General features: G+C 42.7%; 1 protein-coding gene across 4 annotated transcripts in view; it reads left to right on the plus strand.

Moving 5' to 3' along the window:
- Nucleotides 1-18,260, plus strand: part of NTM (neurotrimin) — a 393,348-nt gene extending 375,088 nt beyond the window's left edge. The window contains exons 6-9 of one of the 4 annotated variants that reach the window (XM_023521051.1): nucleotides 3,065-3,216; nucleotides 6,374-6,409; nucleotides 11,760-11,792; nucleotides 16,547-18,260. In XM_023521051.1, coding sequence (XP_023376819.1) covers nucleotides 3,065-3,216; nucleotides 6,374-6,409; nucleotides 11,760-11,792; nucleotides 16,547-16,644 — 319 coding nt within the window. In that variant the 3' untranslated portion in view covers nucleotides 16,645-18,260. The remainder of the gene's footprint in view (nucleotides 1-3,064; nucleotides 3,217-6,373; nucleotides 6,410-11,759; nucleotides 11,793-16,546) is intronic. The other 3 variants (XM_023521052.1, XM_011376219.2, XM_011376221.2) reach the window with 3 other exon arrangements.
- The last annotated feature ends 589 nt before the right edge of the window (nucleotides 18,261-18,849 follow it).

Raw genomic sequence — 18,849 nt, forward strand, 5'->3', positions numbered from 1 at the left:
GAAAGGAAGGAAGGAAGGAAGGAAGGAAGGAAGGAAGGAAGGAAGGAAGGAAGGAAGGAAGGAAGGAAGGAAGAAAAGAAAGAAAAGAAAGAAAGAAAGGGTCATTAACAAAAACACTATGGATCTTTTGGGTCTGTTCCTGAACCTCGATTGTCTAGGTCTTCAAGAAAACTAATCAGCTATGTCCTATTTTTCTAATTCTTTACAGAAGAGAAATATAAGTAAAATATGTGGGAAAGCAGAATCTTAAAATATGTGGAGGAAAGTAGAACAGGCTGTAGTAAAAAATGGCCAATGGTGAGGAAAAGGAAGAGAGAGCTCTGCTTTGCATGACCGCCATGTCATGGAAGGTCTGCAGTCCACGCCGGTACCCAGGAGGTGAAAGCCAGAGAGTATCACCATGGAGGGTTTCAGAGGCCCCTGGCTCAGGCAGCTTTGATTCTTGCTTTGTCTGAGTTCTTCTCATGGCTGCTCCTTTACTCCCCTTCACTAATTCTGGTCAGTTTTCCACTTGCTACTCATTTATTTATTTCCAGTGTTCTCCCATCGAATGGAGTTGTCTGTCCTCCTGGCACCCAGTTCAACAAGAACATTTCTGTCTCTTAGGTCTATGTCACGGCCAGTCCTTTTATGCCTCTAAGGCTGTCAGGCAACCTCTTCCAAGCAGGTCTCAGAGAGCATTTTATATCTGCCTGGGGGAAGATCAGCTCTAACCTAGCTCGCATTTCTAGTGAGAGGAATGGACTTCTGAGGCAAATCAAAGAACTCTGTGTGATGCGGACAGCATTATTCTCAAAATTCAGGGTAGAAGTCTCTTTTGACTATGTAGTAGCACCACTCAATTGCATGCCATTGTGTGTCATCAATCAAAGGGACAGAAAATGGAACGCTATAGTTAATAAGGGCCACCCATCCATGGGGACATGAGCCAATAAAAAATCTACAGGTTCATTAAGAAACTGAAGCCAGGTGTGGGATGGGACAATGTGTGAGCACACAGAGAAAAGGCAAGTGTGTCATCCTAGAAGCTGCAAAGTGGTGCAAAGTACAGTTGGCCCTTTTTTTTAGCTAAAGACATCTCAGAGCTGTCAAGCAGGAAACTGCTTCGGGTAAGTGTCTCTCCCCACTACAGAGCTGAAATCTAATTCACAGCTTGGTTCTGATGTGAAGGCTTCCTCTCCAGCCCAGGATGGCACCAAAATGGCAAATGGGATCAATAAGCTTGAGGAGCTCTCAGAAACCTCCTGATGGGTGGGCTGCAGAACCTTCTTTGGACAGCACCCCCTAGAGGATCAATATCTACATAACAAGCTGGAAATATAACTGTGGCGTCTGGCAGCACAGCCGGACGCCTCATTCCTTTCGGACAGTGCTCACATTTTAATGAAGTTCATGGAATCTGGCCAGTTCACTGCCCCTAGCTTCTGAGAAAGAAAGGCTCCCAGAGGAAAATCTGCATAATGAAAAGCAAGGCAAGTTCCTCCAACCAACCTTCTGACTTCCTTGGAGACAGATGTTGAGTGAGAACTAAAGCCAGAACCTGGCTTTCCCTTCTGGTCACTGTTGCTGTAAGTTTTGGCAGTGGAGAGAATTATTCTGCAGTCCTACAGAGATAAGACCTTCTGATAATGACAAAGCAGCTGCCCTCTATGCCAAAAACCTACTGTGACCCAGAGACAGGCAGGAGTTCTCAATGTCTAACTCCATTGAAACATATTATATTGAATAACATTTTATAGTTTACAAAGCATTTTCTCTTCATTGTCTTGCTGGGCTTCGCTTTCTATTTCTGCCTTAACTATTGGCTTTCTCGATTTGATGACTCTGACACCAGTCATTTGCCCCAATTCGTGTCCCCTGAGTCTATTCCAATGTGTATCCACCTCGACATGGTTTACACTATACGCATCCTGCTTCAGCCAGGCTCTAAACAGGCAGCTTAAGTTTGTGACCATGTTCCCTGAGATCCTCCATTCAGAAAGATTTATTTCTCCTACAAATATTCATTTTTGCCATAGCATAGACTCAGCTTCTGGGCAAGGAAGACAGATTGTTTCAGGGAAGGGAAAAGGTTGGCTTAAAGCCCATTCTCTGAAATAGGAGCTTCTAGAGTTTTTAAAAGAACGAGAATCAGTCTCATAATTTCTATGTAGACATGCAATTCTAATAGAAATGGATGCTAACAACCTCCTACAATGGAGGATGTGGCCCTATTAACTCCTCAAGTAGGTTTCCCCTTACCCTCTGTCTCTACCCAGTAATGGAATCCATGGTTCTAATACGTATATTTAACTGTTTTCCCCAATATCTATTTGTGACATTTCTTAGTGGCCCCTACCACCAATACAAGCCTTGCAGCATATAGGACTGCCATAATGGATTGCTTAGGGAGACTGGCTCTGCAGGGTCATATTCTTAGGAATCTCTAATCTCTCCTGAACTGAGTTGCTATGAAACTCTGGGCAGATTACCTCTCTCAAGACTTTCAGAGTTCCCTAATATAAAAACAATCCCTGATTCTTATTTCCTATTCACTGCCCAGAATAAAGTATTATCTGTAGAATGCCTCAAGCCTTAAAGGAAAATTTTATTACCCAGGTGCTTGAAAAACATTGTTCCTTCAAGCACCTCAGGTTGTTCTTTTCTTTACAGTTGGGGTTTTTCATTTTCAAGGTGGCCATCATCATAACCATCACCATCTTCATTAACACCATCATCAACATCAATTAAGTCCACACTTTTGAGCACATACTGTGTGAATAATGTCACACAGCTGACATATTATATTTGTTGAAGGCACCTGCCTTCAGAGATTTTAAATATCTGTACTAGGAGGTGAATGTCTGTATAGTGTCACAAGTATCTCCAGGCACATACATAAAAGCAGAGAAATAAAATTATATTGTGTGTGAACTTATTGTATAGTTGAGTGGGGGAAAATGTGATTATAATAATGTCAGAAAGGGGGGATGAGCCAATCATTAATTCAAGTCTGTCTTCTTCCTGTAAGAAGAAAACTAACCTTTTTTTTTCTCTTGTTTTATCTCTCTTTCCTTTGCCTCAGACTGGTTGAAGGGAAGAAGGGAGTTAAAGTGGAAAATCGACCTTTCCTCTCAAAACTCACCTTCTTCAATGTCTCTGAGCATGACTATGGGAACTACACTTGTGTGGCCTCCAACAAGTTGGGCCACACCAATGCCAGCATCACATTATTTGGTAAGACAGAGCCCTGAGCTGGGCGATGAAAGAGGAAAAGGACCATGTAGAGGAAGAGGACTTGGGAAGGAAGGTTCAGAAAGGAAAGCGGAAGAAAATCAAGAGTAGTTAGGCAGGGGTTAGTGAGAAGAGGAAGAGAGAAGAATGGGATGAGGAGAGAATAATTAGTACATGTATGAAGGTAGATACTGGGAATAGGGGGAAAAAATGAAAAAAAAAATGTTCATGTTTCGTTCTGTAATGGGAAATATCCTGAGACAGAAAAAAAAAAAAAGAATTTTAAGATGTTGAAGTGACATTTAATTTTTTCTCCTCGGTGATATCTCCTAAACTGACTATGGGGATTATAAATGGGTGTAATAAGAAAGAGTCCAGAGAGGAACATTTGCTATTTCAATACTTTATCCACTGGATTAGTGTAAAATATTACCATTTCTGAAACTTTTTCTGGGCATTGGGACATAAGTGAAGCTGAATTATATTTATAAAAGTAGAATCATAGGCTTTGGGATCCTGAATAATATCAGTTTTAGAGAGAGAATTAATAGAGAAAATGGGGAATGCCCTAGCGCTCCATCTGTGTCAAAAGATGTTGTCTGGCTGGATTAAGAAATATTTCTTCAAGCCACCATCCTGACAGAAGCCACATAGTCATTCATGCATTGATTCATTAAACAACTATTTATGGAAGGACTAATACATGCAAGACAGATTGCTATGCATTCACTGCATATTGGCAATGATATTGGTGCCAGAAAGAAGTAAAGGAAGCAAATAAACCATCACCTTCACAGACCCAGTTCTGTGATTAGAAGAGTTCCAAACAAGTGAGCAGGGATCCAGCCTCAGGCCTCCAGTGATGACTTTATCCCTCAATGATTGTAGATTCTCTCTATAGGCCACCGGGTTAATTTCCAGTCACTTTGGGGACAACTGGAAACTCCATACCTCACCAAATTCAGTTAGCTTAGGATTTTTCAAATCACACCGCTTCCCCCCACCCCAATCTCCCATGTAAACAAGCACTCTTGAATGTGATGGTGAGGGGAAGGTGAGGGAGTTTAGCAGATAATTGTCAAGAATATAAATTCCTTTTATTCTGAAAATTCCATAGCTTTAAGTACCTCGCCTTCACTACCTGGCCCTGCCACATCCCCTCCTTGACACAGTGCACCCAGTTTGCTCAGAAGGGCCTGCCTGTGCTGCTGCCCCATTGTCCCATCACTGCTTCCAAATCACATTCTATCTCCCTTTTACCCAGCACATAAAATAAAGCTCAGCTTTATCCAAGAGGGTTGGGAAGGGGAAGGCTGCCCTTGATCCCAGATTGGACGGAGCTGTGATTAGAGTGATTGATCTGTCTGACATCTTTGACACAGGAAAGTCATAATTGCCCCTCACATTTGTCAGTCCTTTTGGCTTTTTGGCAGATATCTGTCTGTGTGAACAGAAGGGCCAGGATTAGAAAGATGCCACTCCTCCCCTTGCTTTGCAAATCTAAGGCTCTCCCTGGCTTTCCCAGACACCCCTCCCAAGCCAGGCTCTCAGCGCACAGCAGGCATCATTTTGGTAAACAGTCTTCCTCCCCTTTTGACCTCCTCACTCTTCTGATTAGGATGCAAGAACTGATTTTGCAATTGACTTCATCGCTACTGTCTAATTCCCTGGATTCTTCCCCTTAAGCCATCTTAAGATGAGAACTGGGAGAAAAAGCAAACTTTAAGAGTGAAATAACTGGCATTTGTGACAAGAAATGCCATGAAGGATGTGTCATAAATCTGCTTTTTTCAGCAGACCTATGGGTGGCAATTAAAACCTCTGCCCCACCCGACTCCCACCATCATTCTGTCAGCATTCACCTTGTGTGGCATTTGGAAAATCCTTACAATTGCCAGCTTTCTGGAGTCCAGGGTTCTTTTTAAAATACATTAAAAAGTGATAGTATGTATTGAAATAAGTTTAGAATATTTGGGTCAAACAAAGATGAACGAGGTGCAGGTGGAGTTGTTCTTTAATGCAGGAGGTGCCCAGAGCTTTACCTGCTAAATCTCTAAAAGGGAAAAAAGCAGCATTTTCCAAATTTAATCAAACAGACATCAGTATTTTAGCCTCAACTCAGAGAGCATTTCTGAAGAGTACATCATAGAGATGCTGCATGGGTGACATGGTTCCATTGAACTAATGAAATTCTATTAATGTGCATGATGGCGGTTCCCAATCCATAGGCTCCAGCCAAAGGTAGTCCAGACATTGAAGCCCCTAAACTCATTAATGAGGTTCACCATCAATAAGGCCTTTTGACAAAGTCACCTTATCAGGGAGTTTTCCGTGTAATTTCCCGTTATCAGAAGACCCCTCAGCTCAGAGTCATCAAACAGGTTGGAAAGCAGCACTGACTTAATGCAAATATAAAAACTTTGTGATGAAGTTTATTCTTCTAGAGCATCACAAAAAGTCAGCTGAATTTCACTATTTTACCACCAACTTGTATCTATACCGCACACCCTCTCTATCTGACCTGAAAGTTGAAAAGTGAGGAATGCCGGTGCTGAGAGACTCCCATTGTGGCCAGTATCTTTGAGGGTACTTAAGCCAGTGGGGGCCAGGGTGGCCTTCCTGTCACAGACCAATAGAGTTCTGAGCACCTGATCCCTAATACTGCAGAGATGACAGGGGACCCAGAGAGTTCTGCTCCCATAATCCTGAATCACAATAGTTCCTGGGGGGATCTTGTTCCTGCAGTGATGTCTTGGGAGCAGAAATTCCTGAAGTTGGTATCCCAAAGTGAAACAATGGAGTGAAGATGTAGGACAGAAATCTAATCTGAAAAGACTACGGTCCTTCGTTACCAAATCAGTACCCAACTCAGCACAAGATAAGGGCAAATCCATATGCACTGGAAAAATGTACAAGCGGGCCGCTCCCTCACTTCCCAACCATCACATCCAAATTTAGAAGCATAAAGCACTTTAGTGTTTCTCATGTTGCATCTTGTACTACCACCTTTGGTTTCTATGTCTTCCTTTATTTATTCATTCCTCCAGAAATGTTTGTGAAATGCAGTATACAAACTATATATGACAAATATATAGCTACTGTATATAATATATGTGTTTGTTTTCATTTTTCTCTCCTGTATGTCCCTCACCCGATTTAGAACTAAATGAGCCTACAAGCTCAACTTTGTTGCAAGGTCAGTATCCCCCTTGCTTTATGGTTTTCCCCTGTCCCCTTTCTCCGAGAGCCCCCATTCCCTCTCTCCATTTCCCTACCCCTCTGTGCATTACCTGAGGCTCCTATCTGTAAAGTTGCTTAGAGGATGTCAGTGGAAGCTAAGATAGATATTGGCAGCTGGTGAAACTCTAAGAATAGCTCCCTTTTCTCTGTTCATCCCTTGCCCACACTTCCCCAGAAGGGCTGGGATTGGGAAAAGAAAAGAAACATCCTTAACATCACAAAGCCCAGAGACCTGTGCTAGGCAAAAGATTGAGAGAGAGTGAGTCTGAACCAACAAGAAGACAACTCCAACCCACTGGGCAATTGTCATAACAATAGTCCTAGTGACGGCCTCTCAGCAAAGAAGCAAACACAAAGTACCTGATGATTCTAATAATCTCTAAAATGCATCAACTTGTTCACAGGGAGATTCTCCAAAGGAGGAAGGTAGGTGTGGCACAGCATTTCTGCTGGTCAGTAAGCAGTCCTCTGGAGTGGGATGCCACTGCGTTGTAGTTCAGAGTCTGACATTAGGTAATTCTATGCTCTTGGACAAGTCACTAAACATTATTTAGACTCAATTTCCTCTTCTATAAAATGGAATTGGTCTGCGTTATCTACCTTAGAGTTGTTCTAACATTCATTTGAAAATTCATATTAAAATGGCTTGAAGTTTAAAAAGCTTGAAAACTGCTAGGTGCATGTGAATCATTGAAGTCCAGTCACCAGATGCAAGCTGAAAGACAAGGACTTCCCTCAGCGTAACGTCATAGGGGTTCATTAACTCATTTCTCAAGCCCTTCTCCCAGCCTCTTTACATCCTCTTCCACTTAAAGCACTTCCCAATGTAAGGCATCTTTTGCCTCTGTTTGCACAGCCTTTCAAATTTTCTCAAGGTCTACTAGCCTAGCGTGAATAATTCATTAAGACTGTGACTAAGCATTTGGGCAGAAGTGGGCCTAGCCTGAGTGGTAGAATATAATGCATGCCGTATGTGCTGCTTTTCTCCTCCTAAGGACAGTGCCAACCATAAGCTAGCCCAGCAGGAAGGCAGCTGTGAAGACAATGAGGGGATTAGATTTTTCCACCTCTTACCCTAATCTCCTGACCTTTTGCATCCTACCTCATCTCCATCCTTTTCATCCATTCACATCTCTCTGCACAATCATTGGAGGATGGCATTAGATTTGGAAGGTCAGGGAGAAGACGGAAGAAAATTAATTACTTGGGATGCTGTTTGACAGATGAAGGAAAATACTTTTATCATGGAAAAAATTTAGGCTGCATTATTCACCTTAGTGATGTAGAGTGCAATGATGATGAGTCACAAACAGGAAAATGAAACAAAGAAATAGAAAAAATGAAGTCAATGGAAGCATTCAGGTTCACCTTATGATTCAACTTATGTTTATGGAACCCCTGTGTGAAGCTAATTCGCAGATCTAAAATAGAGAGCAGTAGAAAAATAGCTGACATAAATGGTGCAAGGGAAGTGTGAAAGACTGGAGCTAAAACGTTACTGCTACAGGATGTGCTTTTAGAAGTGACTAAGCTCATTCTGATCATTTAGTTTTTCATTCTCAGAGAGAACAGGAGCTTTTAAAACATGTAGTGGTTGCTAAGGAGTTAGTATTTAACTGAAGGTGTACCCAACTGAGAGTGGGAACATTGGCCCACACCAAAGACAACAAGAACAAAGTCAGCCGGAAATAAACAAATCACTATCTGGCTGCTGAGTGCAGAACCAGGAGCAGAGGGACTTCATTTTGAGGCTCCACTTGGTGAAACAAACTGTCCTGCCTCACTTCCCTCTGCTGTCAGTTATGAGTTTGTATGCACTCATGGTGCTCTCAACTCCTCATCCTTCTTATTGAACGCAAAGCAATTGGTCAGGGACAGAAGTTGTAGATTGTAGACATCTGGAATAATTCCATATTTGGATTAGTGTGGTCTTTAGTATAGCTGTTGGACTCTTGTACAACTAAAGAATATTTTAGAGAAAACAGATTTGCACCTGGGACATTTTTCTCATTTATCTGGGTTAATTTTTTTTTTTTATTTCCTCCTCTTTTGCTGGTCTCCCATAGAATAGAGACTGCCTATTTTCTCAAGGAATATTCCCAAGTTATGCCCATCTTATCTCAGAAATATCAAGTACAGGAAACACTTGGCTTTAAGAGAAGTTCTTAGCTATTTTGCCACTCCATATCTGAATGGACCAGAAAGATTCTGATAAAAGAATTTTATTCCTACTCAGCGTTTTCTGACACCCTTGAAGTATTTCTCTGCTCCCCTTTTATTTTACAAACACAACAGATTGTATGTTACCACTCCCATATTAATATTTGGTGGTGCAGGATTCCTGGTGTGATAAATAAGAACTCAGGGATGTGCCACCATCCCTCACAGGCTAGAGAGCTGGAGCCCACACTGCAGACTCAGTGGCTATGTGAATGTTCATTTCCTATCCACTGGGCCCTTTGTCTTTTATGTCCTAGGCATTAAGTCAGAGTTGATGGTATCAGTGGGCTGGGAAATGTTGGCTGATTAATGCTTAAGAACATCATAGTGACCACCAAACCAACTTATTAAAGAATGGGGACTAAAGTAAACTGTATCAGCAGGAAAAAAAATGCAGTGGAGAGATGATTAGTTCTTTCCTGTGGAGGAATAAAGATAGTTAATTAGGTCCAGCCATCCAGCAGTTAGGTTTTCTATGGCACATGTGTCTAAATACCAGAGGTATAAACAATGTTATTACCTCTTTATAGAAGGTTTACCTATCCATCCTGACAAAAACCAGCACTTCTTTGCCTACTAGTCTCAGACAGCAGCTTTGGGCTCACATAAGTACCTGACTTTATCTAGGAGCATTGGCTTTGATGGCAAAAGATCACTTACAGATTGACAAAAGATACTGGCTTAAAGATTTGATGAGAAGTTTTTTGGTTTTTTTTTTTCTTTCATTCACTCTTTCTTTTGAATATTTTGTTCCCACTCTACCTGGCTTCTCATTAGTATATCAACAACAACAACAACAACAACAACAACAAAAGATCACAAATTTCAGTCAAGCTCTTAGTGAGGAAAATACAGGCTTGGATTTCTAGGGATTGTTAATTTTCTTGATAGCCAAAGGTTAACTTAAAGACTTGAGCTTATGTCTGGTGCTCATTTTCAGAGCTCGAGTAAGACTTGTACTTCTAGAAGCTGGAACCAACAGTGATAGCACATCAAGCATGATACAGAAGAGAGTGTTAGCATTTCTACATCTCTTCTTAGTAACAAATCAATGGGAATGGGTGAAAGTGCACCATTAGGGGTTTAGAGCAAATATAAAAGGACATCTTGGCCACATTTCCCACTTATTGTGGTGAGATATTAGCCAGGGCAAGAACACATTCTAGTTAACTAGAAGAATTGAAACACTGCTACCTGGGAAAGCCCAAAAGTAAGTTCTAGCTAAAGTCATGGGTGAATGTCAAATAGTCCTTTACCTAGGTGGGCCCAAAAGAGTGTTAACTTTCTTTCAAGTAGCATGTGTTAGAGGTTCATGGTAAAAAATGAACAAATAAATAAAAATAAAAGGTAGTTGGATGGAAATAATTATTTTCAGATCTTTACCTTATAGAAAAATCACATCTTATACCTAAAACAGTGCAGAGGTTATATTATCAATTTATTTCATCTTCTGATAGTTACAACAAGCCAAACTACTAAATAGAACCCTCCTCTGTGTCCTTCCTCCAGTAGTCTAAACCAGCACACTAGTTACTCTATGGACCTCACACTTGCACTGCTTATGATTTGAGGTGAAAGATCTGTGACTATCCCTCCAAGAGTATCTCTTCAGACTGCCCTCCCTCCTTCCAATTACTGTCCTTCTGGGTACTGAGAGACTCAAGACCGTGGTATCTGAATGAAACAGTTCTTGAAAATAGTCCCTCCTTAGCTTCTGGTCTTATTTCTAAGACCCAGCAGTCACTCCAAGGGACTGTCCTCGCTAAACACACAGACAACATGGCACCAGCACTCCTGACTTTTTTTCTGCCATCCTGACTTTACATAAATCTTTTTGGAATCACCCCTTTGATCTTTGATCATAGAGCACCCCTTACATTTTTTGAAAGTGGCTTCTCAGGGTTGCTAATGTCCACTTAGATCAGGAGAGATATATCCCAGTTCTCTTTAAACAACAGACTGAGAGCTTGAATGCAAAAGGATGGGCAAATGTTTTAGTTGAATGTAGGTCACGTTATATCTAGGTTGTCTTTTCTTTTGCACGTGAAGACCTTTGCACAGAGAATGGTATCACCACAATGCAAGAGACTTTAATGTCATTTTCTCTTTTTTGAGCTTTATTAAGGTATAATGACAAAATTGTAAGATATTAAAAGTGTACATCATGGTGATTTGATATGTGGATACATTGTGGAAAGTATTATATCCTCCTTATATCCCAGGTGAACAACTACAGAGGCACCTAGCTAAAGAGAGAGGAAAGGGTTATATTATCACCACTTCATGCCAGTCAAGGCATCTGATATTATCAGGAAAGACTCTGTGGATTGTTCTGAGAGCTTGGAGTTGGGGAAATGGGTTTTTTTTTATGGTCTAGTCAGCAGAGAGGAACTGAATTTCCAGTATTTCCATTGGTAGGTCCCAGCAAGTTCAAGTATAACAGCATAGATGCAGGTCTCATAGACTCAGGTTGGCCCATAGAGAGGAAGCCCTCTGGGCCAGCTTGCTATAGCCTGACTCATCAAGAGAGTCTGATGGCCAAGATCTGAGTTTCTCTGGCACACGCAATCTAGCTCAGCTGTGTTTTTAAGATGCATACATGGATTCCAGTCAAATTTTTACACCTCAAACATAGAATGGGAACCTATGTTCAAATTACTATAGTGTAATCTATATGTATCTGCCAATTTTATACTTAAGGCCTACAAACTTGAACTAATTTGAGGATAGTTGGGTGGCCAAAGGAAGAAAGTTGTTCTACGAGGAAGTGTTTATTGGCGTGGGACCTCAAGGCTTGAAGTACACCCAATTCTTCTGCTAAAACAAAGTAGATGTGTTGGTTCTCTTTGGGTCAGCAGTCCAATCTGAACATCATTCATATTTTTCCCCAGCTCAATCATTATAGCAAATGACTTTCCAGTAAACCAGAGGGGTGCACATATGAGGGCTGAGATGTGGTCAGGACAGCAAGAGGCAAATGCAAGAGGGCTGGGAGTGCTGGCTCACTCCCAAAACCATCTTCTGGCAACACAAGTGCCTCCGACTGCTTTCTACTTTAACAGTGGCTTGTTTTTAATTTTTTTTAGAAGTGAAAACTACAGCCCTGCCCCCTTGGAAAGGTTTGTATATTTATTTCCTGGGCAGCTATTGCCTTGGTGAGGATGGGGTATGCAAAACTCTTTGCCTCCTTCCAAGGTACCTTCTCTTCTGAGCTAACCCCAGAAAGCAACCTAGTGTGCCCCCTCCCTGACTTTGGGCTGTCTCTGTGTCAATTTAGATTAACCTATCCCCAAAGACTTTCCATTCTCTCTGGGTAGCTTCCACTTGTAGAAGTCTAACTTCTCTGCTGGCAGCACTAATGAGCACCTGTCAGTGCCTGGAATAGCTCCCTGTCTAGGTGCCTCTGTGCCAGGCCTGCATCTTTCCTTGCACATGGATGCTCTAATGCAATGATCTTCTTAGACCTTGGCCTTGCATGCTACCCTTTGCCTCTCTCTCTCTCTCTCTCTCTCTCTCTCTCTCTCTCTCTCTCTCCTGGAAGGGAAAGTGGTGGGAGGGAGGGGAAAGTGGAAGGAAGGGGGAAGTTCTTGTGTGAGTTACTTCGCTATGAATAAAATGTGTCTCATTTGAGGCTTTCATTCCTGCCAGATGTTTCCAAAACTCATCACAGTTCTGGGACACTAACTGTCCTGATAATTAGTCTCTTTAGGCCTCTGCAGCTCTCTAATGAGATAGAGGTAATAAAGGCGTCCAACGTAGAGTTGAGGCATGGCTGGATGAGGAACAGAGGCCTCATCTGTGTAGGCTGTGTCACCAGGCAGGTGAGATGAGCCATCACTCTGGCCAGCACAGGCTCTAGGAGAACCTTGCTCCACTATGCTGTGATCCATGCATGCCTGGACAAAAGGTCCTCAACTTGTAGCATTCTTCCATGTGCCGGTCAGTGTGGGATGGCATGGGTGTTTCCCACATTAACCAGTGCCCAGATGGGGCAGGCCCAGACCCTCACTCTCTTTCCACCCTTCATTCTTTGCAGATGTGTGAGTCACACAAAGTAGCAACTATGAGTTAATGGAAAGAAAATTGTATTTGGCCACAAAAGTCAAGAGACCTTGGGAAAGTCACTTAAACTCTCTGAGGTTACGTTTCTACGTATCAGAATGCAGACAATAGTCCTCACCTAGTACATGCGCATTCTTTGAGGAAGTGGAACACCTTTTCAACTGCAAGCACTCTCCTTGAAACCTCAGTCAATATGGTTTTACTTCTATGTATACCTTCTCTCAACCTCAGGAATTTGAAGTGACTTTTATTGGAAATAATTAGAAAAAAAAGGGAAGGATGTTTGGAAGAGAAAATTGAGATAAAACAATAAGCAAGGCAGGAAAATAATTTGTTTTGTTGTTGGTTTGTTTTTGTTTTGTTTTTGTTTTATTCTCTACCTAGAATCTTAAGAGGAAGAAAACCATAGAGGCGAATAAATATAGGCATGTCAACATGCATCACAATGTTCTGATTCTTTCTTTCCTCCAACAAACATTTATGGAATACCTTTCATGGGCCTAGTTAGACACAGATCCTGCTCTTAAGGTGCTTAAAGCTCAAAGGAGGGAATACAGAAATTAGACAAATAATTTAATTGTGGGATGCATATGGTGCTGTGGAAACAGACCACAACAAGTCAAGGGAGGCTGCCTGGAGGAGTTAACTGGGGGCCAGAATAAAATCTGGAACAAAAAGTAGAAGTAAGTTTTTCAGGCAGAGGAACAGAGAGAAGGATGAGAAGAACAGAGAATATGGCTGGATGGTATATGTTCTTGTGTGCATGCACATGTGTGTGAGTGTGTGTAGAAATGCACATAACATGTACTTGTGTTGCATGGAGTTGGGGACAGGGAAAAACAGAACACATGGCAGGAAGAGAGGCTAAGGAGGCAGATGAGCAAGCAGATTATGGAATGTGGAGTGTTAGCAAGTTTGTAAAGCCTGTAGAAATCCAGCAGTTTCGTAGCGTGATCAATTTGGAATTGTAGAAACATCGCCCTGGAATTAGCATAAAGAATAATCCTGAGGAGTCAGTTGAAAAAAGACCTGCTTCAGAGATTGCCTTTGAGAAGACGTGTGGAGCACTCCTGCCTCCATATTTTTCCAGGGACTACCTCCTCCTCCTCCTTCTGTTTAGCTTTGATTAGGTCAGGTTTCCTGGACATGCTGGATAGAAGGATGGGACTGGGTGAGGGGAGAGAGTGTGTGTGGGAGAGGTGAGGGCAGGATGCATGTGGTTTCACACAGTGAGTGACAGCCTTCCCCATCCTGCTGGCCTGGAACAGGAGACAGGAACAACCCCAAGAGCTTGTCCAGGGTAACAACACACCAAGAAGAGGCTCTGGGACATTCAATAGCCTTTGCCTTTTTTTATGGGAAGAATTTTCTTTCATAACAAGTCAGGACCCCTCCCTACAAGCTCTCTGTGCTGCTTCCCAGCAGGCAGATGAACCACAAAGAAACTCCGAGGGCCTTGGCAATGAAACTGAACACAGGAGCCCAGAGAGAGCACCTGCAGAGCAGCCCAGCCATGTGAGGCACTCTGTGGGGGGTGTTTGCAGCTCACAGCTGCCTCCCCTGCAGTGCTGCAGAGTCCTAGGCCTGCAAACAAGGTTTTCTGACTTTTCTTACATGATAACCAAGTCAAACCCCTGCTGGGCTGTATGCCTGGCTTGTGGCATTCTCTATTCTTCTCCCTGGAGACATCCACTGACTGGGTCGCCCTGAAAGGAGAGCATGCAAGGGAGAAACAGAAAGCATCTAAATGCTGAAAAATGTCATTTGTCCAAGTTCTATTTTACTACAGGGTATCTCCTTAGCCATGGCCAGGGGAAGGGAGAGGGAGGCAGTATGCGGGGATGAATGGAGTGGAGGAGGGGGAGTGGATTTCAAAGCTATGTGTGAATGTTAAGGAAAGCAAAATAGATGAAAGAGTAAAAGAGTCTCCACCAATAGCTGCATGTCTGGCCAGGAGCGCTGTGTGCCAGGCATGTAGAACACATTCAGAGTCAGTGTGCTGTGCACACTTGAGAAGATGGAATGCAGCTTATCTCTTCCCAGCTTAAAAACAACCTGGTTCCCACAAAGGTCTGCTGGTCCTGGGGACTAAGAAACAAACTTTGTGTCTTAGAATCAGCCTCAGGCATAGGCAAGGGTCTTATTGTGAAGGATTTTGGAGTGGCCAGAGCATTAGGGCTTTTTCACAGGAGAGAAACCTAACTTCTCACCCTAGAAGGCATTGAGGAGTGGCTTCTCTCCTGGGATTCCAAAGAAGGCTGTGTAGAACAGAGTAATGGACGAAGGCAGATGCCTTCAGTTTTCTGTTGCCCGGAAGTTCACCTCCCTGCAGGGAAGAGAGTAGAATATGCCCCTTTTTGCTTCTTGTCAGGAAAACTTGCACTACCAAGACGTTCTGGCCTTGGGAATACTGTGACTCAGACCACAGGAACACATGAGGTTGGACGACATGGTGCATTTCAAACTCATGTCTCTTTAGCTACTGCCCCATAATCAGAGATTTGTCTTAAAGATCTAAGAAATATGATCATATGGACAGTGCTTCCAAGCCAAGAGTTCTGGGACTTGATGGAATAATCTCATATGGAATCAAGAAGCCTGGTCCGATGCTGATCTGCATTAGCCCAAAGTGTCTCCGATGCTCAGCATCCAAGTCAGGCAAAAAGGTTTTGGTTGTTTCTTCACCCCTGTTGAGGACACGGTCTTAGTGAGGATACCAGCTTTAAATATATCCATTAAATTCAATGCAACAGAGCATGCCAGAGGAAGTTCAGTCTGAGAAGTTAACCTACTTCACTGGGGACCTAATTCATCTGGGCATCCAAACCGTGTGTACTGCTCATAAATCATAGTTCCATTGGTTGTGGGCGTTCTTGGCCACCAGGATGTGGTTGCCAAAAAACTAATGTCTCAGAATTATAGGAAAGCTGCTGGGGAATTTTATGACTGCAGTTTCCTTGCCTCTCATATTTGGCTTCATCTCAAAGAGTATCTGTTAGCAGGCCAGGTTAGTGTATGCCTCATAGGGAAGTGTGCCATCCATCTCCCACTCACAGACATACTCCATGGCAGGTCCTGCATCCCAGTGTTCACATAAACCTTCCTTTATTTCCATGGACACAGCAAAAGGCCACCTGCTTCTTTACTTGTTCCCACCTCCACTTCATGTGAGCTGGTTTTGGCTTTTCAGGCATGTGATACTTGAGCTAGGTCTGCTGTTACCAAGGCCAGATGGGGAAGAGGCCAAGTGCTCCAGGTGGAAGCCCAGTGCCCCGCCCTGAGATGCAGTGATTGACAGAAGGATGCTGAGTCCCATGCAACAGCAGCAGGGAGGCAGATTGTGGAGTCCAACAGGTCATTTCCGGAATAACAGGTGGAGCAGCTGGAGGGTTATGTGAATGTTTAAGGCAGGCAGTACTCAGAAGTGGTTGGGTTATAATGTGGGGCCTTACTTTATTGAAGCTCTGCATAGGAGGATTATCAATCTGCCACTTTCTTCTTGAACTTGACCCTGAGCCATGGCCTTAGCATGTTATGACACAGTAAAGGAGTAGTGGCCATCAGCATACTTTAACCTGAGCCTCATGTTCTCTCCTTGCTAGGGAAGGCTCCCCTTTACACTGTGTGCAGCCATGGGATCAAAGCTCTAGAAGGTTCATTTCTAATGCAGCCCCCTACATATGGAGCTGGCAGAGCAAATGCTCCCAGTTAGAAAGATGCCTTGTCAGAGGCGAGGCCTAAAGACAGCAGACCAGGCAATGGCTGTTCTCTCTCATACTACCTGCTTGTGACAAGGGTGTTCTCTCCACAGGCCCGGGTGCAGTCAGTGAAGTGAACAATGGGACGTCGAGGAGGGCCGGCTGCATTTGGCTGCTACCTCTCCTGGTCTTTCTACTCCTCAAATTTTGATGTGAATGCCACTTCCCCCACCGGGGAAAAGCTGCCGCTACTGCAACCACCAACACTGAAGCAACGGCAACGCTGACAGCAACAAGAGCAAACATGTTTCTAAATAAGATATAATCAAATGAAATTCTGAGAAACAGAGCCTAATGAGATACAAATTCGAGGGAGGGGAACAAAGAATACTTTGGAAAAACACATAGAAAAAGGAATTTGAAAATCGCCCTGCAGGCCTTGCAGATATGTAGGTACAGCTGAGTTTTCTTTCTTTTCCCAAATGGGAAGAGCACACACCAGTCTCTGGACCCACCCGCAAGCTGCACTGTGTGACCTCTTTGTTTCCAGGATGGGCGAAGTCTCAGCTACTCTGCCCACTAAAGTGTCCCCCACCAAGGAAAATTCTGGAGTCGGCCATCCCAAATTCAATCGATCAATACAGACGAACACAGAGTGAGATGTGTGGCCCAGATGTGCGACTGCAGGCCCTTTCGTAGACTGTGCCACTACTGTGTGTGTTATGAAACGCAAATTTAAAAATAAATAAATAAAAAGAAAACTAAACAAGACAGCCTGAAAGCTACAAAAATCCCACAGTCAACAGTCACAAAAGATATTGTTAAACGTTTTTTTTTGTTTTTTTTTTTTGTTTTTTTTTTTACTACATGGACATCAAGGATCATAAAGGGATTCTGATTCATTATTAATTTTATTAATTATATTTTCTGATATCAGTCTAGAACTTAGTGCAAAAACAAGACAAAACTAAAAAAATACACAGATGAAAGGGGTGAAGAGAAGTATGTTTGTTAAACATTAAAAATGAATAGTGCACTTCTTAACTAGGTTTACAACTGGTGGATCACACACCAGGCATTAACCACCTGGTGAGGATTTGGCAAATCCACCAAAAAAAAAAACACATATAATTTAATGAACATCTCCACCAGCGCTACAGATTTCTCCTTATTCAGGCATTTAATGCAGACAATACTATGCTTCTACATGCTGTTTAGAAATGGAAGGGTGATCTGCACTGTATCTTGAGTTTGTGGGCTATGATTCTTTTGATGACATATATTATACAGTATATAAATATATATACATATATTTTTTTTGTTAGAGTTCTAGCCATTTGATTTCTCAGCAGGGTCCTTTCTCAGACATTACTGCATGCTGTATATGGCGTTAGCTGTGTGTTGATCTTCTAAAAGATGATAGAGTTTACTGGTAATTGTGTAATCAGCTCCTGCCTTTTTATTTTCTTGGGTTATTTACATGTCAGAGACATTTCTAAAAAGTGAAAAGAGAAAAAAACACTAATACCAGATATAGCATCTTTTCCAGATGTGGTTCTCAGAGGCCATCACAGGCACCTCGTTTCTTCATCATGAACAAAAGCAGCTGAACCAACTAACCAGTCAGTAACCACTTGCTTTAGCCCGTATGGGGATCTCCGATGCCTTTGTGACCACTGGACAATTGAATCTTCTTGGTTTATTTTATTTAATTTTCCACCTTTGTGTGCGTGTGTATGAAAGAGAAGAAACGCAGTTTTTAGATAACCTTTTTTCCTCCCCTGAAGTCTGGGAACCAGAGAGGCCTCGGGGAGGGGGCCTGGATGTGATGAGGAAAAGTGGGGTCGGGGTCTAGGGGAGGGAGGGGTTGTCTCTGACTTGACATTAAAAAGTGTTCCATGTCCCTCTTCATCTGGTGTGGTACCTCATTATCAAGTGCGGGGTGGGAGGGTGAGGAGGAACACAGCCTGGCTGGCTCAGTTGTAAAGAACATGGAGGGTGATGGGCTCTTGACTCAAACTACTGTCCTTTAGACCCCTCCTTGGGGTGAGTGGGGCTTTTTCTGCAGTATGTGCTCTGATGACAGGACAGTTGGAAAATCACCTTCATCCTCCTAACAGAAGTGAGGGTGGGGTAGGTCTCACAGGGACTTTGTCTCCAATGCCTTCAGAAGGTCCTGTCCAAAGGTGGCAGCATCCTGCTATGTCTAAACACGTAACCTCATAACCTGGTAAAAATATCAAGTCCAGTTAGGGAGAGGCTTTTATGTGTCATTATCTGGAAGGCAGCATAGTGCAGCTATCACAAAAGAAATAGAAAAAAAAAGAAAAGAAAACACTTGATAGATTGTGGATTGGTATTGAATAATCCTGAATCCCATCAACTGATATTTTAGGGATTCTATTTCCTCCATGCC

This window comes from Pteropus vampyrus, unplaced genomic scaffold (genome assembly GCF_000151845.1).
Source record: "Pteropus vampyrus isolate Shadow unplaced genomic scaffold, Pvam_2.0 Scaffold288, whole genome shotgun sequence".
Lineage (NCBI taxonomy): Eukaryota > Metazoa > Chordata > Mammalia > Chiroptera > Pteropodidae > Pteropus > Pteropus vampyrus.